This window comes from Mesoplodon mirus, assembly GCF_964341445.2.
Source record: "Mesoplodon mirus genome assembly, chromosome: 3".
Lineage (NCBI taxonomy): Eukaryota > Metazoa > Chordata > Mammalia > Artiodactyla > Ziphiidae > Mesoplodon > Mesoplodon mirus.
The window spans coordinates 39,964,898-39,990,663 of NC_138978.1; the positions used below are offsets into that span (position 1 = coordinate 39,964,898).

The following is a 25,766-nucleotide window of genomic DNA, read 5'->3' on the forward strand; positions in this document are numbered from 1 at the left end:
TTGTCCTGAGGGCAACAGGGGTCAGAGAGGATGCTGGGCTCTTTTGGAGAGACAATCTGACCCTCTGAACAGGCACTATGGAAGGGAAGCTTGAAAGCATCAGATGGAGAAAGGAAGAAGGAAGGACAAGTGGCTCAAAGGAAGGGCCAGAGGCCTCAGATGACATGACTTGTACCAAGGACTCCCATAGGTGGCTACATAGGTAGATGGTACTGCATCCCCAAAGGTGATGTTTTGAGGGAGTGGGGACCTGGGGTTGGAGGACTAAACACTCACTCACTGAGTGTCCTCTCCCCCACCCCTCAGTAAGGTGGCATCCTGTCTTATAAGTTCTCACAATGACTTGTAAAGGCAGAAATCCTCAGGCCTTTCTACAGGGAGTGAGGAATGAGTGCTGAATGGATACATTTTTTTTTGGCCGCGCCACGTGGCTTGCAGGATCTTAGCTCCCCAACAAGGCATTGGTCGAACCCTTGGCAGTAAAAGTGCAGAGTCCTAATCACTGGACCACCAGGGAATTCCCCAGAATGGATGAAGTCAGTAAGGGAGTGTGCGTGTGGAGAGATCAGAGCAGAAGCCAAGAAGAGTCTGGGACTCCTGTGCTGGGGGTCAAGAGAAGGTCCCAGAGCCGGGGAAGGAGAAGAGGAACAGTGACGAGTGAGGAGGGGCACAGGAGAGCATGGTGTCCCAGGACCCCGAGAGAAAAAAATGCCAGAATGTCTGGGGTGGTCAGCAGTCAAGCAGAAAAAGGCTGGAGAAGGAGGCCATTGTATTTAGAAGTCTTAAAAGCACTGGTGACCTCTGAGAGAGCAGTTTTGGGAAAAGGAGCCAGAGTGACTATCTTACTTCCAGGGGGTTGGCCTGTCTCCCCTGCAGCCCCTTCAAAAAGGTGGGAGTGGACCCCGCACCTTCATTCAGGAAATCACTCAACACAGCAAGCTGGACAGAGGAGGGGCAGGGAACCTAGCCCAGCCCTGGACTGATGCAGGCCCTGGCCAAGGAAGCAAAGCCCTCCCAGCCCTAAAGAGAAAACGCGTTGGGGGAGAAGGGGGGGCCACACTGGCGGAGCTTGGCCCAGGCTGCAGTCTCCAGTGGCTATGGTTAAGGCAGACGGACGTGCTGCCAGGTCAGCCATAAACACTGACCCCTGACACCTCAGCATGGTTGGCAGGCTGGGGACTGGACCCCAGTGAGGCCTGTGTTCAAAGCACACACACAGACACAATCCACGTCCACACCTGGTTCCCCACATACACAGATGCACACCCGCCTGGCCCCGTCAGAATACTCATACAGGAAGTCTTAAACGTGCAGATTCCTGCAACCACCAACGCGGGCTCATTGATAATCAGACTCAAGAGGCAAGGGCCGCTGCTCACCCACTTCTAGATATAGGCTCACGCCCCCAAAGCTGCCTCAGGGTCTGTCCTCAGCCTGGAATGGGGCTTTAGGGAAGCAGGTCATGGGTAGAAGAGGCACGAGGTAGAAGGTTCAAGCAAGAGACTGAGAGGACAGGGAGGAGGAGGGAGGGAGGAGGAGGAGAGGGCGAGGGGGCCTCAGACAAGATTGATGGCCTCGTTGCCATTAAGAAAAAAATTAGCCGGTGGCGGCTATCATATTAAAGGGTGAAGAAGCCGTGAATTATTTTCTTAAAGATCTTATCGCTTACAATGATAATTTTACCTTCCAAAAGGCCACTTTTAATGAGGCAAAGAGCCAGGCAAAAAGTCATGATTTAATGTCGGGATTTTTTTTTCAAAACACATTTTACTGCTTTTTGGTCCATGTTTAAAAAGCGCCAGTGACCTTTTTTTATTCCGCTTGCCCCAGGTGTAATGCTGAGGCCTCTCAGGGCTTCTAACCTAGAGAGAATAAGAGAGAGCACACAAGCGTGAACTTTCTCATGATGGGGGGGGTAGGGGCCCCACGATGCTTCCCCTCCTCAGCATCCTCCTTGGGACCAGAGAAGGAAAAGGACATTGCCTGAAAGCCCACCTCTTTTCCGAGCTGTGGGCCAAGGCACCCACTAGGCCTCCCACTGGGCCTGGGTAGGTGAGGAAGGGGCTCCAAGTTGCAGGGAATCCCACCCCTGTCCCTGCCTGGCTTCTTCCCTCCTCCTGCTCTTGGGATGAGGCCGAGTCAGGGAACCCTGCCAGACCAGCAGCTGCCCCCCCTTCCCAGGGCCCTTGCCTGAGGATGTGCAGCGTGGCCACCGCATGCAGGTCACATCCTAAGGCTCAGTCGGAGATGAAGGATAAATGGCTGCTCCATCTTTCCCAAATTGCTTTCTTTGGGCTGTCAGTGGCGATTTGGCATGGTTTTCTAAGCTGGGGAGGCCTCCTAGGGAATTGTATGCTTCCGGCTCTGGGCTGTGCAGGCTGGAAAAGGTGGTTGGGGGAGGAAGTATGGATTGCTTTCAGGCCTCCAGGCCCCCAGTTTGCAGTTGAACAGGCCTTGGCAAGAGGCAGCAAGAGCAGGCTGAACATGCCATGTGGTATTTAGAATTGTGGTGCTCGTGTACAATTTAAAGCAGACAGTTTATTAATCTAAACTGCAGGCATATGTAGAAGAGGCCATGCAGGATTGACATGGGGGGGATTAGTTTTGCTGGGATTTTTGCTGGGGTCATCGCCACAGCATGGGGATAAATGGAGCCAGTGTACATCCCTAGCTGCACAAAGGAAACTCTTACACACTATTTAATTTACTGTCTCCATAGCGGGGCTGCCACCAGCCTGTATTAGGGGCAGGCAGGGCAGCAGGGATGTGGCTTTACCCCCAACCCTTCAGAGGGGTCCCAGAGTCTCTGCTCACTATGGGAGAACAAAGCCTATATATAGTCTCAGCCCACTGGGAGGCCTGCCCCACTGGGACAGAGATTAGCTGGGGTGGAAGAGGTTGGACCCTCTCCAGGGGTCTCCACCCATCCCTGGGATCAAGCTATCCTTTCCCACAACCAGACTCTGGGGGGCCTGACCACATGTCTTCAGAATCTCAAGCGGTCTCTACCCCTCTGCCCTCCTTTTCTCTGCCTCTATCCCAAAAGCTCCATAGGACCGGACACTCTAGGGGACTGACTGTAGGTCTCATTCAGCCTGAGGCCACGTGTCCTTTTTCTTCTTCCAGTCCCTCTTGTTGTCTGCTTCCATCAAGAGGGAAGGAGAGTCTCCAACAGCATCACCACACTCGTCTGCCACCGACGACCTGCACCACTCAGACAGATACCAGGTGAGGAGGGGTGGGCTGGGCCCTACCTTATAGGGCAGGCCTGGGGCTAACTCCTCCCATCCTCAGGATACAAGGGGAAAGGCCTGAACTGTGTTTGGTTCCCTGTGTCTAGTGCCTCTAACTGAACCAAAAGGCACAGGTGTCAGGGAATGTGCCATAAATAGATGGATTTTAGGGAGAGATGCCAAGGTCACCTGGGCTCAGGTGGGCTCTTCTGAAGCATCCCAGCCATCTGGAGGTCTCCTCTAGGGTTCAGTTTCATCAGGGACCCAGGGACATAGCCCAGAATCACCGGAAGACTTCACACTTCAAAACCAGGATCCCCTGAGCAAATAACCATCAATCCTGCCAAACACTGGTGTCAGGCAGAGAGAGAGAGAGAGAGAGAGAAAGAGAAGAGAGAGAGAGAGAGAGAGAGAGAGAGAGAGAGAGAGAGAGAGAGAGAGAGAGAGAGATTGCCTGTAAGTGCCTTGGGCAAACAGGAAGGGAATAACTACACAATCCTAAAACAGCAGAGCAGGAGGGGGACCTAAGGGTAATTTCCCAGCTTATACAGACCTTATTTGTGGTAGGAAGGAGAAGGATCTTCCTCCAGAAGCTTCTGAGGAGAGACAGAGCCCTGCCTTCAGGAGCCCCAGTCAGAGGGCAGAAAACAGGGCCTGCTCCAAGGAACATGCTGTCTAAACGGCAGCACGGCTTCTCAGGGAGCCCTTATGTGAAAAGGGAAACACAGCCCTGACTAATGCAAAGAGACAAGGCAGCAGGGACCTGTCATCTGGGGTAGAGAACCAGGGCCACTGCTGGTACACAGGAAGCCTTTCTTGGAATTCGAGGTATTCTCTCTGGGCACTTTTTCCTCCCAGCTGACACAGCCTGGCGTCAGGGTGCAGAGTTTGGTGAGTGGAATATGGAGTGTGGGCTGTACACCAGATTCAACTAGCACCTCCTCTGCTGGATGCCCTTGTCTGGGACTCAAACTGCAGAGCCCAGAGTGCCAGCCCTGGGGAGGGATCCCTGCTCTTGTGAGCCCTGGTTTGAGAGAGGTAGTCAGTCCTCACCCAAACAATCCTGATGCAAGATGGAGAAATGACCCAACTCTAGGGGATTCTGGGATAGGGAGACAAGGCTCCATCCCAGAGAATTCTATCCCAAAGGGAGACAGAGCCCTGCCTTCAGAGGCGGATCCTCTCTATTTTAGCCACAGCATTCAGCTCCACTATTTGTTGAACTAGGGAAAAAGTAACCACCAGGCACAGGCATGGCATGCTAGGCATAGGCTAGGCGTGCTAAGGGATGGCACCAAGGCCTCTCTGATTTAGAGTCAACCTTTCCAGCTTCCATTCCTAACACTGCCTTCCGTGAATCCTGTGGGCTGTGCTCGCCACATTAATGCTAACCACTCGTTGGCTGTGCCACTCCTTTCTTGCCTCTCTGCTTTTACACATGCTGCTTTTAACCGGGTTATTTTACCCCACCCCATCAAATTTCTATTTATCCCTCAACAACCTGCCCAACTTCCCTCTGCTCCGGGAAGCCTTTCTGGATTAGCTTTCTCTTCTCATGACCCCTTCCTGCCCATGTTATTGCCCTGATCATCTTATATCAACACCCATTTAAGTATGTTTCCATCATCTTCCAGTATATAACAAACCATCCCAAAACTTAGTGGCTTAATACAACTTATAATCTCTCATGATTTCTCATGATTCTGTCGGCTGAGTAGGCCTTTCCTCATTCATTAAGCTCATTCAGCTGGAGGACTAGCTGGCCTAGAAAGTCCAAAATGGCCTCACCACATGTCTGGGAAATTAGGGGCCTTGGTTTTCTTCCATACGGCCTATCATCCTCCAGGAGGTTAGATTGGCTTCCTTACTTGGCAGTCTCAGGACAGTGTCATGCCAAGAGGGCGAAGGCCAAAGCTGAAAGGCCTCTTGAGGCCTAGGCTCTGGAACTTACAAAGCTAACACAATCAAGGGATGAGGAAATGCAGCTCTTTGATAGGAGGAGCTGCAAAGAATTATGAACATACTTAATCTATCATGATGAGCCTGACCCTTGCACTAGACTGACGGGCTCGCCAAGGCCCCTTCTTTACTCCCTTCCTTTACTCACTTATCTAGTACTCACTCATGCTCAGCCCAGGGTCTTTGCCTTCACGGGGTTAGATGTGCAAATAGATAATTACAGCCCAGGGTTTTAAGTGCTATGAAAGAGAAAATCAGAGTAAGATTCACAGAGGAGGTAATGACTGAACAGGATGAGTAGGAGTTCACTTTGGTGGACAAGGAAGAAAAGATATTCCAGATCAAGGCAACACTATGTATGTGCAAAAGGCAGAGAGGTGTAACACACAGTGATGTATTTGGGGACCCATTAGCAGTTCAGTTTTGTTAGAATGTAAAACACAAGGGGAACTGGTAGAAAGGGAAGCTGGAATCCCCTGATCTTTACACAACACCTGGCATGTAGTAGTTGTTCAATTACGTTGGGCTGTTTTTAAAACATCATCAAACTTGGCCCTGAAATCAGGAGGTACTGGTTTCTGGTTTGGATTCCCATTTCCTTAGCCCCTGCTGGGTTACCTAACCCTTTAACCATTACCTCACTTTACCCTCATAGCAGCTGTGTAAGCTAGGATTCATTGCCCCCAATTTATAGCTAAGGAAACAGGCCTAGAGAGGAGAAGTGACTTTTCTAAGAGCACATATATTATAAGTAACCAAGTCAGGATTTGAACTTGAGTTTGTCTGGCCCTGAATCCTAGATTGTTTCTCAGCCCTGCACTGGGCTTAGGGGCTTCCCTCATAAATATCCTCCTCTCCACCCCACGGATTTCTCCTGCATGCCAGACCCTGTTACTGGATGGAGATGACCTCCCAAGTAGAAGGGACAGGTCTGTAAACAGTCAAAATATCCAAGTTCAAAGGAAAGCCAAGGGACGGTGAAAACTCAGAGGAAGCAACTAACCCAACACCGGGGGAAAAGCGAAGTCATCCCAGAGTCCTGTAGGATGGACAACAAACAGTTAACCAAGCAGGGAATATGGGTGCATGGAGAATAATATAGCCCAAAGTCCAGAGTATGGGGTGCTCAAAGAGTGTGTCAGGAGGGGAAAAGGAGAGAGCAGGAGTGGCAGAAGAAGAGTCTGGAGAAATAGGCAGAGCACATCAGAGACGACCTGTATGCCACGGTACAGATCTCAGTGGAGAACCACTAAAGGATTTAAAGGGGAGGAAGAAAGAGGGTCAATTTTGCATGATACAAAGATCACACTGCCTGTACGGTGGAGGATGGGCTACAGGGAGAAAAGCTGGAGATGAGAAGGCCAGATGGGAGACAACCGCAAATTCAGAGAGCTCCTAAGATTATGAACTAGAGCAAGGACATCCAAGATAGGTGTAGTCACCGAAGAAACACCCAGGGATGGCTGGCCTGTGCCCAGCGCTGTGCCGGGCTCTGGCTTCACCCAGGACTCACACACGGCCTCATCCCTGGAGTGGTCAGCCCACCGACAACAATTTGTACAAGCCATATTGAGAGTAGAGATGGAAGTAGAGAGAAAATGATATTTTTCGGTTAGGCCTGGAAGGGCGAGAAGGAGATACACAGAAGGGAAGATAAAAAGATGTAGGAGACCTTTAAAGGTAGACTCTGGGATGAAAGAAGGCTTGAGTGTGAGGAATTGAAGGAGGGTGGGGTCAAGGACGACTCACTCTCAACTATCTGGTGTGGGCACACCAGAGTGGATGGTGGTATCCCGTTAGAAAACTGAGAATCCTGGAAGAAGGCACTTGTTTGAGGGATGCTGGGTTCCACTTTGGCCGCGTGGCTGTGCGCTGCCAGTGGCAGCTCCAAAGGTTGTCCAGAAGACAGCTGAAATGTTGGGAATCCTCTAATATCGGGACTGCTGAAAGGCTGGGGACTGGGGAAGAGACAGTTGGGACTCGCGGCGAGACTGGCCGCTGCGATCGGGAAGTCCTACGCCATCTCCCCAGCAAAGGGGTAGCCGCGCGGGAGGCGGGACCCAGGCGGGGTTCCGGGGCGGAAGGAGCCCCGCGCTAGGAGGGGCCGTGGAGTAGGGTGGGAGGACCTCGCAGCCACTAAAACCCGGGCGGGTTGGCTTTGCGGCCGGTGGGAGGGACCCCAGGGCGGCCTCAGCCTGTTGCGGCCGGAGTGCGAACCGCTGTTTCCTGGTCCCGGTCCGGCAGCCCCCACCACTTCTTGAACTTTCACCCCCGGCGCGCGACGGCAGCGAGTCACGTGATCAAGGCCAACATGGCCGCCGCCGCCGCTGGGAGCTGAAGTGCCGCCGCCGCCGGGCAGCCGGGGGGAATCCGCCCGCATCGCTGCCCTCGCCGGCCGGGCGGCTGCGGGGCCCGGAGCGCCGGAGGCCGGGGCTGGGGCGGCACCGCGCGGCGGCCACGGGGTCCCGCTAGAGCAGCCTCCGGCGGCTATGCCGAAGGCCCGGAGCGGCCGGCGGAGCAGGGGGGCCGGCGGGAGGGAGGAAGTAGGTTTGTTTACGGGCTGTTTGGGGCGGGGCAGGTGTGGACCGGGGGCTGGGGCTGGGGCAGGGGTCGGGACTCCAGGCCGCGCTGACGCTCTCTTCTCTTTTTTGCATTTGCCCGGGATCTTTTCCCAGACCTTCTTGCGAGTGCGAGCCAACCGGCAGACCCGACTGAATGGTGAGTCTTGCGCGGCCCCTCCCTCCGCCCCACCCCCGGCCTCCTCCCTCCCTCACTGCCTGCAGTTCTTGACTTCCCTGGGTCTCTTCGATATTAGGGCCCACTGGCTTCTTCACAGTCACAGCGCCTGAGTATATGCTGACCAAGGCGGCTGCCCTCAGTTTCTCCATCTGTCTAGTGGAGGTTATGGTCCCCAGCTCTTGCGTGAGCCTCTCTAGGCCTTGAAGAACCCTGGGGGTCAGTAAGTGCCAGAGAATGAGAAACAAGCCACACAATTCCACGCGGGAGCTCAGTTTTGAATTTGCAAACTGCTGGGACCTCACTGTACAAGCCGGCAGGGCGCTGAGAATGTTTTTCTTCCAGTTTTTAATCAGTGCCCAGTAGTGTGAATACAGCCTCTCTGCTGAGACTTGACAATGCAGTGAGATCTGGAGTTCCCACGGCAACAGGAACTAACTCATCCCAGGGCTTTTTGAGTTATCAGTCGGCCCACATTTCACAAAGGTGATCAGCGTGGGCTCGACAGCTCTTAGAGGCCTTCTCTGAAAGCACTCCGTGTATGTACTACCTGGCAGGCCACCATCCGCCCCCCCGCCCCGCGCCCCTTTTGGATTCAAACCTCTGGAACATTCCTATTTGCTGAACACAATTGAATGATCTAGTTTTTTGTGCTGGCTAGGGTGTGGTATATATGGGGGTTGTCTGTAAGGGCCTTGGGGGTCTCTAGGCCAACTGGTGAGTGAGGCCATGGATGTTCAAGATCCCCAGTTCCTGCCACTTGGTTTCTGCTGGGAGGCTGAGCCCCAGACTGGGAAAAGGAGAGCATTTATCATGAGCCGGCACCATGTCAAGCACCTTAATCATAACTGAGAGGGAGTGTTAACACACATTTTGTAGATGAGGAAACTGAGGCTGGGAGAGGTGAAGGTGATTTGTTTAGAACCACACAGCTGGGTTGTAACTGAGCCATGGTTTGAACTGGTTTGTTTACCTCCAGAGCCTGTGCTTCTTGGACCATGCCATGCTACCTCCTTGGCAATACTTTGACTTGTCCTACTCAGTGGAAGCCTCTAGGTAGGGAGCAAACTTTCCCTGTCATGTTTTAGTAAGCTTAGCTCAGGACTTAGAAGATGAATGGCAAGAAAATAATCAAACCTGAATTGCTTATCTGAGAATTTCCAGGTGATGTCCAATCCATCAGGGACTTTCCTGGGACTACAAGGAATTTTCTGGCATGGGTGGCCTGGGCAAGGAGAGCATCCAGTATCATGCCTTCCTTGGCAGTCCTATGAGATTCATTCCTTTATTCAATTATCAGTGTCTGTCATAGTCTCCTTCTTACCAGAGAGGCACTCCCTTGAGCTTTAGGCCGGGTAGGGGAGGAACCTTTGTACTGGCACACTGCTCCATACAGGCTTCTAGAAGTCTCAGGGTACCTTGCTCAATGCCTTTCTGATATCTAGCATCCCTTCTCCATCCTAGCCCTGGCTCTAGAGCAGTGGTCCCCAACCTTTTTGACACCAGGGACTGGTTTTGTGAAAGACAATTTTTCCACAGACTGGGGCGGGGGTGGGGGGTGGGGGGGAAGGATGGTTTCAGGATGATTCAAGCGCCTTACATTTACTGTGCACTTTATTTCTATTACTATTACATTGTAACATATAATGAAGTAATTACACAACTCACCATAATGCAGAATCAGTGGGAGCTCTGAGCTTGTTTTCCTGCAACTAGATGGTCCCATCTGGGAGTGATGGGACCACCTCAGCTCCACCTCAGATCATAGACATTAGATTCTCATAAGGAGCGCGCAACCTAGATCCCTCGCATGCGCAGTTCACAGTAGGGTTTGCGCTTCTGTGAGAATCTAGTACTGCCGCTGATCTGACAGGAGGCGGAGCTCAAGCCATAATTCGACCAATGGGGAGTGGCTGTAAATACAGATGAAGCCTCCCTCGCTCACCCACCGCTCACTTCCTGCTGTGTGGCCCGGTTCCTAACAGGCCATGGACTGGTACTGGTCCTTGGCTTGGGGGTTCGGGACCCCTGCTCTAGAGTGTCAAGATGGCCCAAGCCTGAGAGTCCAAGGGTTAGGGAAGTCAAGGTGAAGGAGTCTAGATCTTTGTCCACAAAACCAAGCGGGGCACCAGAACATAGTCACATCTCCTATAGTGAGAGCACAGGAAATTGAAGAGACAGGCCAGGCTGCAGACCACGGTTTCTCAGACTCCATGCTCAGTCCTGGTGGGATGGTGGCTTTCTTGTTGATTTGGCTCTTTCTAGGGCTACTCTGTTTTAGGGTTGGAGTAGCTCCTTGCCTCAGACCCTCAACAGGCAGGAGCCCCAAGTGCATATTCTTGCTGACCTCGCACACTCACAGGATCAATCTTTGTTGATGCTGATCAGTTGGGGGCACTCTTGGGACAGGAGAGCCTTCTAAGCTATGGAGTCAGGCCTGGTTTCCTATGCTGCCTTTGCCACTTTTTAGCTACCTGGACAACTGCCTTGACTATCTTTTTCTGTTAAAATGGATAATACAACCTAGTTTCTTGACAGAATAAAATGAGCTACCTTGTATAAGGTATTTGGCTCTGAACCTTACACACAATTGAAGCTCTAAACTGTAACTTACCGACTCTCACCTGCATCACCTTTCACCTGTGTCTTGCTCCCTAAACTGCATTGATGAGCTTTCCACCAGGGTCAGTATCCACAGGAAGTTCTTTCTGGCCTTGCAGTGGGGAACCCTTCCCTCCTTGGCTGGCTCCACCCCTACCCCCACCCCAGTCAGTCTGGTCTCAGAGTGGCTAGCTCTACTTCTACTGTTGCATCACAGGAGGGGACAGAGGAAACAGAGTCCCTTGTTTTGACCCCTTCCTGCTTCAGTGACAGGAGGGCTGCAGAGAGGGATTAGTGAGCTAATTAGAAATGATTGTATCTCTCGGCATTAATTAGTAGTGCTGTGGGCTTGCAGCGTGCACTTTGGAATTGAGCCCCCTGCGGGACAGCATGGCAGGGAGCCCTCTGCACTGATTAGAAATGATGGAACAGGTTTGGGTAGGCACAGTAAGGGCTACCCTCTCAAGGTATCTGGGCTGTCTGACTCAGATCCTCTATACCTTTATGACTGGGCCTCAGTCTCCTCTTCTGTAAAATGGGACCAGTGGACATGAGAGAAATTCTCACTGGGGTAATTCTACATAGGACACTAAGGTCTGTACCTCAGGGCTCTTGGCCCAGGAACAAAGGGGTTTTAACTGATAAATTAACAGCAGGCCAAATCAGGCCCCTGGAGGGACCTTGGATTCTAGCCAAGAAATGTTCTCTAAAGTTATGCTTGACTCTAGAAGAGCCTATGGTCTTGGCCTTCTGGGGAGACACATAGCAAATGCCAAGGAGAGCATCTTTGCTCACTGGATTCATTGAGCACTGCAGGTAGGAAGGTAAGGGTTGAGCTTGAGCCAGCTGTGGCCAAAGAGTGGACACTTCGCTGGCCTAGCACCAATCTCCTCCCCAGGTGCTCTTGGCAAGGTCCAGTCCCCAAAGGAGCCGAAGGTGCTGCATGATGAGGGCCAGATGAGGCACTGAACAAAAGGGCTAATGGCTGGCAGGAGGTCAGGATGTGTCAGCTCCACTGGGACCTTGGGAACTACAGTGACCGTCTGCCTGTTCTATGCTTTGTTTTCGGTTTCTCCATGCAGCTCGGATTGGGAAAATGAAACGGAGGAAGCAAGATGAAGGGCAGGTATGTCCCCTGTGCAGCCGCCCCCTGGCAGGATCGGAGCAGGAGATGAGTAGGCATGTGGAGCATTGCCTTTCTAAGGTAGAGGGGCCATCACCACCTACCTCCCCTCCCCTCCTTCCCCTGACACTAGCTGCTGACTGCCTCCAGATCTGTGGGCTGTTGGGGTCTCCCTGTGGTCTCAGCAGCTTCTTACTCTCTGTTCTTTGCTCTCTTCCTTTGCTTTTGCTCTCCCACTCCTCCCCTGGGGCTCCAGTGGAAAACTATTGGGGAAAAGCCCAGGTCTTTGACCTCTAGATTGGTTTACTTCAAAGGAGCCCTAGAGCTGGGGGCCTGTGGGGCACACTGCAGCTTGGGGCTAGGGCTGTGCCTTCCTTGCAGGCCCTGGGGAGCAGGTAGGGATGGCCTGGGACCCGCATGATCCTGCTCTGCTCTTCACAGAGGGAAGGCTCCTGCATGGCTGAGGATGATGCCGTGGACATCGAGCATGAGAACAGCAACCGCTTTGAGGAGTATGAGTGGTGCGGGCAGAAGCGGATACGGGCCACCACTCTCCTGGAAGGTGGTTTCCGAGGTACAAGCAGCTGACACATAAGCAGTGGCACTCTGGTGGCCAGGCCTCTGCTGGGTATCCATCTGTTGGGAGCCAAGAGGCCAGGGCTGGTGGCTGGTCATTCCACCACGTGCGAGCTGCTGCTGGTGGGGCTCCTTTGTGACCGTGCTGCCTGCCTGTGATGTGCATATTAAAATGGATGTATTTGGGTGGGGAAATGGAACTGTGAGGCTGCAAGCTAGGAGTGACGAGGGGGTCTCTCAGCCTCGGGTGATGCATTGAAGGTGACAGCCAAGCCACGTTAGCACCTGCATAAAATATTAAAGGGACGGTTATTCATTTATCACTCCATCCCTCTTAAGGCTGATAAATGAGAATCCAGCAACCTGCTGTACACCTCCAGCACTGGGGGCCCCGAGGGCTTCCAGGCAAACACATTGGATCCCCCCCCCCGCCCCGCTCCTCCTCCTCGGCCCCGTGTCAGGGAAATCAGTTACAGAGGAGAGAGTGAGTTATGGCAAAATTTGACCTCCCATGAGCTTCACTGGTGAATCTAATTTTAGCTCTGATCCCATCTCTTCTCCCTGGGCGCCCTCTACCCTGAAGCAAGGGGCCTGTGCCCAGCTGCTCCCTGCTTCCCTGGGACTCTCCCCCGCTGCTGCAGAGGACTCTGCAGGACCCTGCCCAGCCCCACTCCTACTTGGCTGCTTGGAGAGACATAGCTTGGCCCAGTGGAAGTCCCCCACCCCCACCAGGTCAAATAGCAGACTGGTAGGTGCCCAGGGTCGGTGTCGTCTTGTCAAAGCCTTCTGCCTTGGGCAGGGCAAAGGGGGAGCTGTCAGCCTCCAGCTCTTCTGTCTTTCTGTGCACAGACACAGCTGGCACTGCAGCTTGTGGTCATTAAGTGAGCCAGTCTGCTTCCCATCTGCCTCCAGTTCTCTGGGCAACACCCTTGGGAGTATTGCTGTGTTTGGTCCCTGGGGAATCTCACAGCAGTTGGGAGGAGGGTCTCTGCCTCACTGGAGCAGTGCTTCTCGGGCTGGTGCTGAGGAGCGGTCCCCACAGTGCCATCCAGGGCAGACTGGCTACATGAAGGGGCCACGAGCCCAGGTGTGGCGTTATGCTTCTGGGCTTCTCTCATATTGCCCAAGCGTTTGGGACAAGCCAAAGTGTAAATCAGGAAGGTTAATCAGGCCAGACCGTTTCCCGAGCCTGAGCGCTGAGCTGGGAGGATGTCCGTTTGCCATTTCACTCTGGTCCTATCCTGGAGTTTCCGAGTATCTGAGACCCAGGGAAGATGAGCAGCAAAGCCCAACGTCCAGTGACTTGTACACACAGGTGTCTCTTCAGGGGCAGTTCCAGGATGCTGCTCTGGGTTCGCTCTGTTGGGTGGCTGCAGATTTTCGTATCTTCCATCACTGCGGCAAGTTTTTAGTCAGGTTTCTTGGCACAGAACTGGACCTGGTGGCTTCTGGGCACCAGACAGGGCTTAGGGGGATGAAGCTGCATGGGACCTGCTGCTACAACCAAGTATTTCCCAGGCGCTGGGACGCACTTGCAGAGCGGGTATGAGGGCCTCTTCAGCCCTATGGGCGGGTGTCAGTTTTCCCTGAGTGTTTACACTGTGAGGTTGTTCTTTTCAAGAATTCCTGAGAGGAGTTCAAAGGGGGCTTTTCTTTGAGCGATTTGGAGAGCGAGAATGAGAGTGAGACTTGAAGAGGGAACGGGGCCGGAGGTGCCTTTATCTGCAGAGAATTGCTCCGGCTTTCCTGATAGAAGCTGCTGCCGCCTCTTAAACAGCTTAGTGCAGTCAAAAGACAGGCAGACTTGAAAGGCTGTTTTACAGCGAGATCAGCAGGGGCCACGAGGCAGAGAGCAGGGCGCAGTGGAGCGGAGGAGGCTGAGGCTCCTCGGTGGGGGGTGCTATCAAAGGAGGCCCTGTCTGATCCTGACCGCCTCTGCCCCCGAAACCCTGTCTGCAGGAGCTGGCCATCTGTCAGTCTACCCTCCTTGGCCAGGACCGATAGGCCCCAACTCTTGGGGGGTTGGGTGTGGCCCCGCCAGGCGGGCTGGTGTCAGTGTAGCGCATTGATCGCCCGCCGGGCGGGCTGGGCCGCAAGCCGGGCAGCGCGTGCTTAATGTGATTGAAAGGCAGTTAAAATGGCGGTGACCTTTTCAGGAGGAATTAGATTGCCTGCCAAGACCGGTTAGAGGGAGTGATAACGCTGGCTGAAGAAGCTGCCCAGCCGACTTCAGAGAGAGGGAGCAGAGGCAGGATGAGCAGGCGAGTGGTGAGGCCCATTTAAGCCGAGCCGTGCATGCTGACAGAACAGAGATTGCTGTCCTTGTTAGATATGAAAGAATTGCAGATAAGTTCCTGTATGCGATCACCCCCTATCCCTCCTCCCAGACCAGGACCCCTTCATCATCCTCAGCACAGCTTCCCACCAGGCCCACTGGGAGCTGGTCTGGTGGAGCAAATCGGTTTCCTTGAATGTATTCTGCCGTGGAACCAGTGAACAAGCAAGAGGTTTTGGTGGGACACTTGGCTGAGGGGAATGGGCCTTGGAGATGGGGCCTGTGGTTACTGAGGGTGAGGCCCAGATTGCTTAGGCCTGGGAGTACTTGGAATTGGTATCTTAGGACAAAGCGAAGGACCAGACAGAACAGGTACGCACTGAGATAGGTCCAGCTGGAAGTGGATCTTTAAGAGTCTGAAGGAAGAGATAAAGTTTTCAAGAGAGTAGTTTGGAAGAAACTTCCGGTGACTAGGAAACAGCTCTGGCCTTCTCAGTTCTTGCAGACACCCTGGGCTGCGTGCCTAAGCTGTTGATTGTCCTCTCTGAACCTTAGGTTTGCTAACCTGCTAGTGCTGTTTCTCCCCACCCAGAGTTAATTGCATAAAGGGCAGCACATGGACCCTAGTACTGCACCAACATTCCCCTAAAAGAGCTCAACAGTTAGGGAAGAAAGACGCTCTTCTGGTGCCCTGTGCCAGCCCTGGGCAGAGCAAGGGACCTCTAGGCTGGGCCACAGCGGAAACCTAATTATATAGCCCTTGGGGACAAACCCGCTCCTGCCTATAGTCAAAGGAGGTACGTGATGAATGAGCCCCAGCTCTCTTCATTGCCTGTCACCAGCTCCTGGGTCCCAGAGAAGAGACTTGTGGTGGGAGCTTTGGTCCCTCCTGTTTTGGTTGCCAGTGAAAGTTCACCCAGCTGGATTGGGGGAGCCTGGAGCTCATCATATCGGAATGGACAGGCTGGAGAGAGAATATGGAATGGTTGGCCTCAGATAAGGTCACAGTGATGTGGGCACATGAGTGGCGAGATGGAGGGATTTCCCAGGAGGCGGCACAGGACGTGGAAGGTGCTGGAACTCCCATCTTTGAGCCCTGGAGGGAAATGCATCCCTGGAATCCAGCACTGAGCCCCTTTGAATCAAACAGGTGTTGGACAGGGGTGATACTAAGAGAACCCACTGTCCAGGGCCTCTGCCCTGCCCCAATCCTGGCCTAGCGACTGCATCTTTCTCGAGTTCTTGCCTTGGATTTAGGCTGTTTCCATGTGGCCTGGGATGAGATGCCATGGACAGGACAGGGCAGCTGTGGCACAGGTCTTTTTTTGTGTGTGTGTGTGTGGTACGCGGGCCTCTCACTGTTGTGGCCTTTCCTGTTGCGGAGCACAGGCTCTGGACGCGCAGGCTCAGCGGCCATGGCTCACGGGCCCAGCCGCTCCGCGGCATGTGGGATCCTTCCGGACTGGGGCACGAACCCATGTCCCCTGCATCGGCAGGCGGACTCCCAACCACTGCGCCACCAGGGAAGCCCTGGCACAGGTCTTTTAAACTGGCTGTTGCTTGATAAAACTTCAGCTCCAGATTATGGGTCAAGGGGTTGAGAAGTGTTCTGAGCCCAGGGGCATGGAGAAATTGGCCTGGCCGTAGCTGCTGCCTCCTTTGCCGTGTTGGTTTTCAAAAGATGGGAGCCCCAGATGCTAAAAATGTCCCCCAGCACAGCCCTGCTGCCGGGTGCAGTCAGTGACAGGTGTTGGAACAGCCGACTGCTGCCGGCAGTGTTGGAATGGAGAGCGTTAGGGCTGCCGCCTTCTACCTCCTTAACACCTTTAGTTATAACTGTTGCCTGCTGGGAGGGGCGAGGAGAGGTGGCAAGGAGCAGAGCACCTTCTGTGGCAACTGACGGGATTTAATCGCCTTCTGGAACCCAGTTGTTAAGCTGGGACGGGGAGTACAGGCAGAAGGAGGAAGTATCAATGGTTTTAAACGGCGTCTGTCTCTCTGCGTCTCTCCTGACGTGAGGCAGTGAAACACGTTATCGAGGAGGCCCGGAAAGTGGCTAAGTGCGTTTGACACACGCCAACTCCCTGCCTCCACACTGGATAATTGCATTGTCAACTGTTCAGCGAGGTGGCAGGTGACACTGCAGGCCGATTGATTGTCCCGCATCGCAGCTCCCCAGACTGTCAGCTCCCCAATCGATGGCGTTTACACAAGACACCGTAACTGCATGTGTAACTAATTCCAGTGTAAAACTCTCCGGAAGCTGCTGCTCTGCACCTCCACCCCCAAACCACACCTTTGGAGAGCACAGGCCTCCAGAGACCCCAGGACTCCTTTCTCCCTGGGCTCTGGTTTTGTTGGGAGCAGCAGGTGAGGAAATTGATGGCTCCTTTTTTGTGGTTTCATGTCCCAGTAAGCGGGCATCTCCAGTTTCTCAATCGATTATCTGATCAATTGATCAAATTAACGCTGATTTTTCTCTCTCTCTCTCTTTGACCTAAGAAAAAAGGAGTTTATGCGAGGGGGGTCATTTCTATAAAATTTAGGCTTTGCTTATCATATATGCACTTAACCCTCTCCCTTTCTATTGCTAGTGTCCAGTTGGAGGGAAGAGGTTTTTTGCACCGCCCGTCCTCCCAGGACCAGGCCCCCACTGCTGAGCATCACTGACTCTCAGGCTTAGTCTGCCTGTGGGCAGCAGCCCAGCCCTTTGTGCCACAATACAGTGGGGCTGAGCCTCAGCAAGGTGGCCTCCCTGCTGACTAAAGGATACTCTGGGTCATCTTGCAGGTCCCAGGGGCAGAGTCCCTTCCCTGGATAGTAACATCAGGAGTGGCAGCTTGCCTGTTAGCCCCGGAGCTACACAGAACAGGAGCCAGAGGCTTGCAAAGGAGTACTCTGTGCCATCCTGCCTCTGAGTACTGGCTTGGGATGTTCCAGCAGCTGAGAACATAAAATGACTGTGGAGCCTTCTTCTCAAAGCAGGGTGGGGGGCACAAGCTGGCAGGGGCGCTGTCTGCATAAAATGGCTTTATGGCCGTTTCTTTTTATTATAATTCTGCCAGAAGTTAGCAAGTGACATTTCATTAAGAAAATAAAGTTTAATGTGCTGGGAAGGAGGTTGGAGCTGGCTGGGGCAGCACAAAAGTGAAATTGGTGGCGGCAGCCTGTTGTGAACACCTGTGGGGGTAGGGAGAGGTTCCCAACATCTGTCTCTGCTGGGGGATGGCGTCAGGGTCAGAGGAAACTGCTCAGACCAGAGATAGGCCTTTTCCTTGGCAAACAAGGTGTGTTGTGCTCTCCATCCTGCCAGGTTGGTCAAGGGAGCAGAAGGTCGCAGCTCACCTGAGAGCTGGGGTCTGAGAGGGAGGGTTGTGGCCTGAGAGGTTTCTCCAGGCCACCAGCTAATCAGGCCTTGGCCTTCCTTCTGGCACAGGGCTCCCAGGACCTAATAGAACAGCATTGTTGGCATTAAGCCATTACTGCTTGGGTGTGTTGTATGGCACCTGCTGTGAGCCTGGCCAGCTCTGTGCTGGATGATGCTGAGATCACAGACTTGGGCTTTCATTCTGGTAAGGGACAGTGACAATACATGGTAATAAATATGATTTTGGAGTTGCACAGAAGCCTGGATGGACGCCACGGAAGGGACCCCTATGTAGAAATGTCTGGGGACGTCTCGTCCACACTCAGCACCTTGAGGATAGGAATCAGATCTGGAAACACTGTCCTCAGTGTCAAGCCAGGCAGAGGGTGAGTTCGATAAAGGCTGAGAGAATGTTGAGGTGAGTTCATTCAGGAAGTATTTATAGAGCAACTACCATGTGTAGGCACTATGAATAGAAGGCATGATCGAGAAGAGTCAGACTCGCAGAGCGAGCAGGAATTTGTTCTGTAGACCAAGAGGGAGATGTTTCTAGGCAGAGATAACAGGAAGTACAAAGGCATGGGGGCATGAGAAAACATGCAGGACTTGGGAAACCACAATAGCTATGTTCCACTCGAGTACGAGACCTGGTCCAGGCCTGGTAGGCAATGAGACTGCAGAGATAAGGACTTCGGCCACTGGGCTGCTTTATGTGTTGAGAAGCTAGGACTTTTCCTAGCAGTTTGGCGGTGTCCCGTTTTCTCAGCTTTGCCAAGGGAGCCATACTGGGCTGAGGAGTGGTGCCAGGATTCTCAGCTTTGCTTCTCGCCCACCCAAAAGGCAGGGCTGGGCAGGACCGGGCAGGCCCTGGCTAAGCCAAGGATGTGAGGCTGACTGCTGAGCTGCGTGTACTTGGGGGAGGGAGGTTGGCAGAGCTCGGGAGGCGCAGGTTGTAAGTGAACCTGACGGCTACATTCTGATTGATGGCGGAGTTTGTCTCCCAAACTGTCAGAGGGTTTATAGAGGTGCCATTCACCCACAAGGCGGGAATTGCTTGTCAGGACACTTGGCTGTGAACAGTAGACAGAGCTGTAACTTGGTGTTTTCTCAGCTTAATGGCCCCACTGCTGACCTGCCTGCTGCCTCGAGTTTGTTGGTGCCTCATTGTGGAGGGCAGATGAGGACTGGCAGGGAGGGGTGGAGCCTGGGCAGTGCCTGGCCTCTCTCTTTCCCTGGTGCTGCTTACCTCTGGGATGGGTGGAACCTTTGTGAGACCAGAGACCAGAGGTGTAGGAGGGAGAAGGATCAGGAAGAAAGTGCTTTCGAAATGGGCTTGAAAGGTGGAGAACATTCCAGATGGAGGGGAGAGCATGAGCAGGACACGGTGACGTTTGTGGTGCAGTAAGTAGTCTATCCGTATATGTGGAGCTTATGGAGTGAAATGAGAGAAAGAGGGAAGGTGGAGAAGTGGGGGCATCCGGAGCTTAGCGGGTCTAACTGAGGAGCTGGGACTTGGTCGTGCGTGCAGAGGGGAGCTGCAGACACTGCTGGAGCAGGGAAAAGAAGGGTCGGAGCTCTAAGGTGACAGGGTGAAGGAACAGGCGAGAGGCATGACAACCCGTTACACGTCTGTTGCCCTGATGAGCGTGTTAAGACCCTGGAAGAGGGAAGAATGAACAAGAAATTTCTGAGATCATCGGGCAGAGCCCTGAACTGCTTTACACCTCTGATTCCACTCAACCCAGATCCCATCGCTTTCAGCCCCTTTTGTCCCCGGCAGGGCTGTTCCACTGGCTCATGAGATGTGGTCCGAGACAGGGACCACTGGGAGAAGACATGGGCAGGGAGGGAGAAGCAGCTTTTTGGTCACTGGCCCTGGGCCATCAGGAAGGGTGGTCCTGGGAGTCAGACCACATGGCAGGTGAGCGGGCCTGGAGTAGCTTCAGCAACTCAGCGCCTTACATCACCACCGCCACCACTGGCCGAGAGTGCCTGTGGCTGTGCCACATGCACCTCCGTGAGGTCAGCTACCTGCCCGGCCCTTGGCCCTGCCTCCGCCCACCTGCTTGCCTCCATGGACTGCTTTGAGAAGCAGGTGTGCATGCTTGTCCTCCTTCAGCCATCCCTTCTTAATCCCTTTATAACTGCACTTGTCCAGGAATCTGGGCTGAGTGAGGTTGGGATGAATAATTAATGTCAGGCACTTCAGACACCAAATATTTGAACAGCTGCCTGGTGTTTTTGCTGGCAAGGACCTGACGGCCAAAACCAGGACGTTGGCTGGGGGTCCCGCTTTATGGCTCTGATGGGCCTTTGCCAGCCTACTCTCCCTTCTGGTAGACTTGTCAGGCTGGACCATAGGACACGGAATGCCCAGGTCCTGGGTGGGGGTGGCCTTGTAGACCTGAGTGTCTCTGTCTTCTTCCTGCTCTTAGACCTGGAAGACAGGTGTTCAGCATGCCTAGACTAGGTGTCTCCTGAGGACCTGACCTAGTGTATGAATGGGCTAGTTTATAAGCAGAGACCACTTGGAGCAGATGGCAGTGCAGAGATGGCTGAGGTACGCAGAGTGAAAAGGCCTGAAATGTCAGAGTCAAGAGCACCCAAGTTTCTTGGCTCTCTATATCCCAAGCCCACGTTTCTGATTGGCCTTACCTAGCCCCAAACCTGAGCCGTACCTAGGGAAACAGAAGGGGTACCCTTGGACTCGTCTTGCTGGCCCCAGGCCCTCCTCATATCCTGCTTCCCACAGGCTCTGGCTTCGTCATGTGCAGCGGCAAAGAGAATCCAGACAGTGATGCTGACTTGGATGTGGATGGGGATGACACTCTGGAGTATGGGAAACCACAGTATCCTTGGGGCACTGCGGGACAAGGTGGGGCTGGTGGGACAGTCCAAAGGGAATAAGAAAAGTAGCGAGCACCTCTGGTCACTCATCCACACCACGCCCGAGGGTCAGTGTCTCAGCTTGGGCCGGGGGAGCCCTCCTGAGGATTCAACCCTCATGGCCCACCGCAAACTAGGATCCATTGTCCTTGACCACCATGCCAGATACACGGAGGCCGACGTCATCCCCTGCACAGGCGAGGAGCCCGGTGAAGCCAAGGAGAGAGAGGCACTCCGGGGCGCAGTCCTAAAGCAAGTGTGGGCACAGGCTTGGGCGGGTGGGTTAGAGGGATGGGAAGCCCTGAGGTGGGTGTCAACCCAGTACCCGCCCTCAGGGTTATCCTGCCTGCCTTCAGGGCTCACTTCGTTCTTCTTCCTTCCTTTCCTCTAGTGGTGGCCCTCCCAGCACACGCATCACACCTGAGTTCTCTAAATGGGCCAGTGACGGTAAGTCCTGACGCAGGTTAGGAGTGATGGGGGGTGGTAGTGACTGCCTCAAGCCCAACCCCTCACCTGTGCTGCTCAGTCTGGCCAGAGTGTGAGTTGCCTCTCTGTCCCAGCAGAGATGCCATCTACCAGCAACGGTGAGAGCAGCAAGCAGGAGGCCATGCAGAAGACCTGCAAGAACAGTGACATCGAGAAGTGAGTGTTTGGCCAGGAGGGAGGCCCAGGGAACCACAGCTCAGTTGGAGGGCGAGGGGCCCTTTGCTACCAGGAAGGCCTGCTGCCCTGGGCACACAGCCGACGGTGGGGCCCAGCTGGTGCTGAGCATGCCTCTGTGAATTGATCGCTGGGCCCAGGCCCTGGGAGCCTTGGTGGAAGGAGGAGCAGTCAGCCTGCCTGCCTGCCTGCCCACTGCAGAGGCCTCCGCCCCAGGAATGTGATGTATGGCTGCCCAGCCCAGCCAGCACACTTGATTCATCTCCAGTTTCTGTTTCTTAATCGGGAGCTAAATTGGTTTCATTTTTCTTGTCCCGGGTGGCGCTTGCAGTGGGTTTTAGGCAGGAGTATTGGGTCTCATCACTTCTGGTAGGAATTTTTGGCCTGTGTTCTCAGGCAGGGGAAAAGGGGATCCGTTAGCACTTCTCCCAGGGTTGGGCAACCCCCTGGCCTGGATCCTCAGGAGCCACCAGGATTTGAAATCAGCAGGGCACCTTACTGCCTTTCCAGAAGCCCAGGCAAGGCTAGTTCTGGCCCCAGGAGGTGGCATTGTCCAGTTCTGGCTGCCTGGGCTGCTGCCATTGGCCATTGCCTAACTCCTCACAACCGCCCCTCCCTCCTCTCGAGGCTAGGTTGCCCAGGGTTAAAAGGCAGCCTCTTCATTCCAGGGCCAGTGTTCCATCTTGCCTTCTGCCAGGAGAGTGGATTGCAGGCCGGTGCAGGGCCGGGTCGGTGGCCCAGGGTCACCTCCCATTTGTTTCCCTCCATTTTGTGTTGTCATAAATTCATTCCAGCCCGTTGTGGTTGATCAGTTTATCTCGGCCAGGGCCGTGAGTGCTGCTGGCATGATGTATGGGCCGCAGCGCGGGGCCCAGCTGCCCATGAATCACCGCAGCTGCTCCATGTCAGCGCCAGAGCGGGCCGCACGGGTTCGGCGCAACCAGCTTGGGGTGGGGGGGAGGAATGACGTATGGATGTTTATTTAATAATTCTCTCCTACTCCAGCTGAGCGGGGCGGGCGGGGCCGTAAGGGGCACCCACCCTCATCTGGAGGGGCTGCTCATAAATCAGAAAGACAAGATCATTAATCAGGGATGGCGCCCAGGGGGAGGTGGGGGCCAGAACCAGTGGCTATCCATGAAGGTCCTACCCGCTGAGGGCTGGGGGAGCTGGGGACTGTCCCACCTGTGTGAGCACAGGCACCAGTGGGCAGGGCTGTCTGGGATGAGCTGGGGACTGGCTCAGTCATGTGCAGAGATCTCCATTGGGTCTGGATTTGCCAAGATTAGGGCCCTTCAGTCCCCATGATGTCTCTCTTCCCCGTACACATCATGGGTTCCCATCCTAGATCTTTTTCACAACCTAGGGAAGGAGAAAGGCAGGAAGACATGGCTTCTTCCAAGAAATTCTCCACCCCATACCCTAGAGGGGCTCAGGAATAGCTCACAACCTACCTGGGTCAGGGGCCTGGAGGATTGGGTATTTCACCAGAGCAAAGAATAGAGGCCAGTTATGTGCCGAGCAAATCCAAGATAGGGTGGGCTCTGGAATTGGATGTGGCCTTGGAGCCTTTGGAGATGGAAGTGGGAAATGGCTTCATTCTCTCCTGACCCCATCCTTTTTGCCTTCCCAGCTCTAAATCATTCTCTGGTTTGGGGCTTGACAGTTAGTTTTCTACTCGGGGGTAGGCTGCCCCCAGCTCCAGGCCTTGGTTTCCCAATCTTTGAAATAACCTCATAGGATCAGCCTGGTCCTTGGAGAGGAAGGGAACACAGCTACCCATCCTTGTCTTCTTGTCAGGAACTTACCAACAGTCCAGGTGGGGATGGCACATAGAGCATTGGGCAAAGTGCCTGGGGGAGGAGCCAGCTGTGCAAGCGCTTGTGAGGAAGGAGGGGATGGTAAAAGCTTTCCAGAGCTGGAAAGTTGAATGGATGCTCCCAGGAGATCCGCCAGTGCCAGGAGGAGTTGTAGTCAGAGCCTTTCTCAGCTTCCCTGGAGAGAGGCAAGGCAGAAAGAATCATGGACCCATGGAGTGATGGATCTAGAGCATCCCTGACATAGGGACACAGCCATCAGGAAGTCACATTCTGTGTCACTGCTAGTGCCCTAAAAGAGAAAGGTCAGAGATCAAAGTTCATTGCTGCCCGTGAAATGTTTCCCATCATCTTACCCATGCCCCCCCATTACCTCTTACACCCAGGAGGGACAGACTACCTGTAAGCTTTCAGGCTTTCTGGGCCAACTGTCTCCCCTAAGCTGGCAAGACAGGCCACCCTAGGAGATGGTCCTTGCCCACACACCACCCCTGTGATTCTACCTCAGCTCATTGAATACACCCTTTAAACCTCAGCTCTTACCCTTTATAGCCCTCTTCCAAATTCTCAACAACTTCCTGTAAATTGCCGGTAAGATAAACTTTCCTTTCTGATTGCGGCATCCGGGGTCTTCTTGGACACAGTCCCCTTTCCCAGTGTAGCACCTTCCACTTACTCAGAAGTGAGCCTTCCAGCCAGATGGGGCTCTAGGGCCGCTAGGCCTTGGTTCCCACTGTTCGCTCAGCCTGGAGGCCTGTCTCCTCCTGGGTGTAGCCAGTGTAGGGTAGTGGTTACTTACACAGTTACTGGTTGATCACAGAATCAGTCTGCCAGGGTTTGAATCCCATCTTCCCCACTCTGTGAACCTTGGACAGTACTTAATGTTTCTGTGCTTTAGTTTCTTCATATATAAAATAGGAGTATTAGGATCTCCTCATGGGTTTTTTGTGAGGTGTAAATAAGATAATTACTTTTAATCCCTCAGTACAATCCCTGACATTTAGTAAATGCTTAATAAATTTTAGCTCTTTTATTTGTATTATTGTCATTATTATTCCCTAAAGCCTGTCTCCAGTGCCATCTTTTCTACACCTCCAGGAAGCATTCTTCGTCCTCTGAGCCTCTCCATGTTGACTTGTTTTAGGAGAGGTGGGAGGGATCACTCTTTAGAATAGTCCTAGCTATTCCCTGTTCAGTACTGCAGCTCAGAGAGTCTTCAGGAAGTTGTAGGGACCTTGTGCAGGGCTTGGACTAGGGGTGAGGACCAACAGGACATCTGACATGCCTAGGAAGAAGCAACCAGGAGCCCTTGAGGTAGGCTAGGACTGTAGCCTAGGGGCCTCATCAGTCCCCACATTCTTCACTCTCCCTAGGGGTTAGACCAGCTATTTCTTCAGCAGATGTTTATTCATACTCACGTGCCTAGTATGGGGCTAATGTTCAGAGTGTAGTGGTGTAGTGAGCAGCTTGCCCTCAGGGAAGTGAGTCTAGCAGTGACAGACATTTGTGGTTATACTGCTGTGGTGAAGTCCAGTACAGGGGCTGGAAGAGCACAGAAGGGGCAGCCACCACTGGGGTACTGGCTGGGGGCTTGGAAAAGGCTTCTGGGAGGAGGTGGGAACTAGGCCTGAATGATGAGATGGGACTAGTGAGTTAGGAGGTTGGGGTGATCCAGAAGAAGCAGAAAGTGCTGAGAGGCCAGTGGAGTGAAAAATGGTGGGGTGTGTGGGGAAACTCGGGAGTTTGGCATGGATGGAGCATAAAGTACGTGGCAGGGCACTGAGGGATGTGGCTGGCGGGGACCGGCCCAAGGAGGCCGTTGTAAGCTTGTGGAGAGTTTGGTGGAGCTTTATTCTGACGTAGACACTAAAATGTTAGAAGTAGTCAGGTTTGCAGAATTCTAGGTGCTAGGAGAACAGAATGGAATGAGGGGACTGGAGTCTGAGAGGCCATTCAGGTTGGTGGCACAATCCACAGAGGAAATCATGAGCACCTGGACTAGGGGTGGTAGCTATGGAAAGAAGTGGAGATGCCACAGATATTAGGAGCTAGATGACAGATTTTGGATGTGAGGAGTGACTGGGAAGAAGTGGTTTGAGAATGGTTCCCGGGTGTCTGGTTTAGAAATTCACCAGGACGGAGGTGGAGGAGCAAGGAGGGTGAGGAGTGCAGTTCTGGAATGTGGAGTTTGCGGATCGAGGATATGGGTGGGGCGTCTAGCAGACAGCTATATATGCGATTCTGGAATTCAAGGGAGTTGTAGGCTGGAGGTTCAGGTTAGGGATGCCAGCCTGCTGCCTGCCCAGGTATGCCATCCTCTTTGCAGAATCACCGAAGATTCAGCTGTGACCACGTTTGAGGCCCTGAAGGCTCGGGTCAGGGAACTTGAGCGGCAGCTATCCCGTGGGGACCGTTACAAATGCCTCATCTGCATGGTGAGAGGAAGGGAACCTTGGGCGCCCTTGCTCAGGCTTCAGTGCTCCCTGGGGGTTGGAGAGGGTCTCTGCCCTGTGATCTGGGCCCTTCAGAGGGT

The 25,766-nt window shown here is 53.6% G+C and overlaps 1 protein-coding gene and 1 long non-coding RNA gene across 6 annotated transcripts in view; one reads left to right on the forward strand and one right to left on the reverse strand.

Moving 5' to 3' along the window:
* The window catches only part of RNF220 (ring finger protein 220), a 217,042-nt gene that overhangs the window by 189,367 nt on the left and 1,909 nt on the right, over window positions 1-25,766 (forward strand). Inside the window, exons 4-12 of one of the 5 annotated variants that reach the window (XM_082613637.1) lie at window positions 3,127-3,228; window positions 7,868-7,910; window positions 11,612-11,733; window positions 12,094-12,226; window positions 20,623-20,719; window positions 20,922-21,014; window positions 21,148-21,203; window positions 21,317-21,398; window positions 25,560-25,668. In XM_082613637.1, the coding sequence (XP_082469763.1) occupies window positions 3,127-3,228; window positions 7,868-7,910; window positions 11,612-11,733; window positions 12,094-12,226; window positions 20,623-20,719; window positions 20,922-21,014; window positions 21,148-21,203; window positions 21,317-21,398; window positions 25,560-25,668 (837 nt within the window). Of the gene's footprint in view, window positions 1-3,126; window positions 3,229-7,519; window positions 7,736-7,867; window positions 7,911-11,611; window positions 11,734-12,093; window positions 12,227-20,622; window positions 20,720-20,921; window positions 21,015-21,147; window positions 21,204-21,316; window positions 21,399-25,559; window positions 25,669-25,766 lie in introns of those variants that run through there. The other 4 variants (XM_082613639.1, XM_082613640.1, XM_082613638.1 and 1 more) reach the window with 4 other exon arrangements.
* Window positions 1,194-7,324, reverse strand: LOC309799933. The gene is made up of 3 exons (XR_014293378.1): window positions 6,942-7,324; window positions 3,423-3,583; window positions 1,194-2,378 (listed from the first exon to the last, which is right to left on the reverse strand). It is a non-coding gene; the product is annotated as an uncharacterized lncRNA (long non-coding RNA).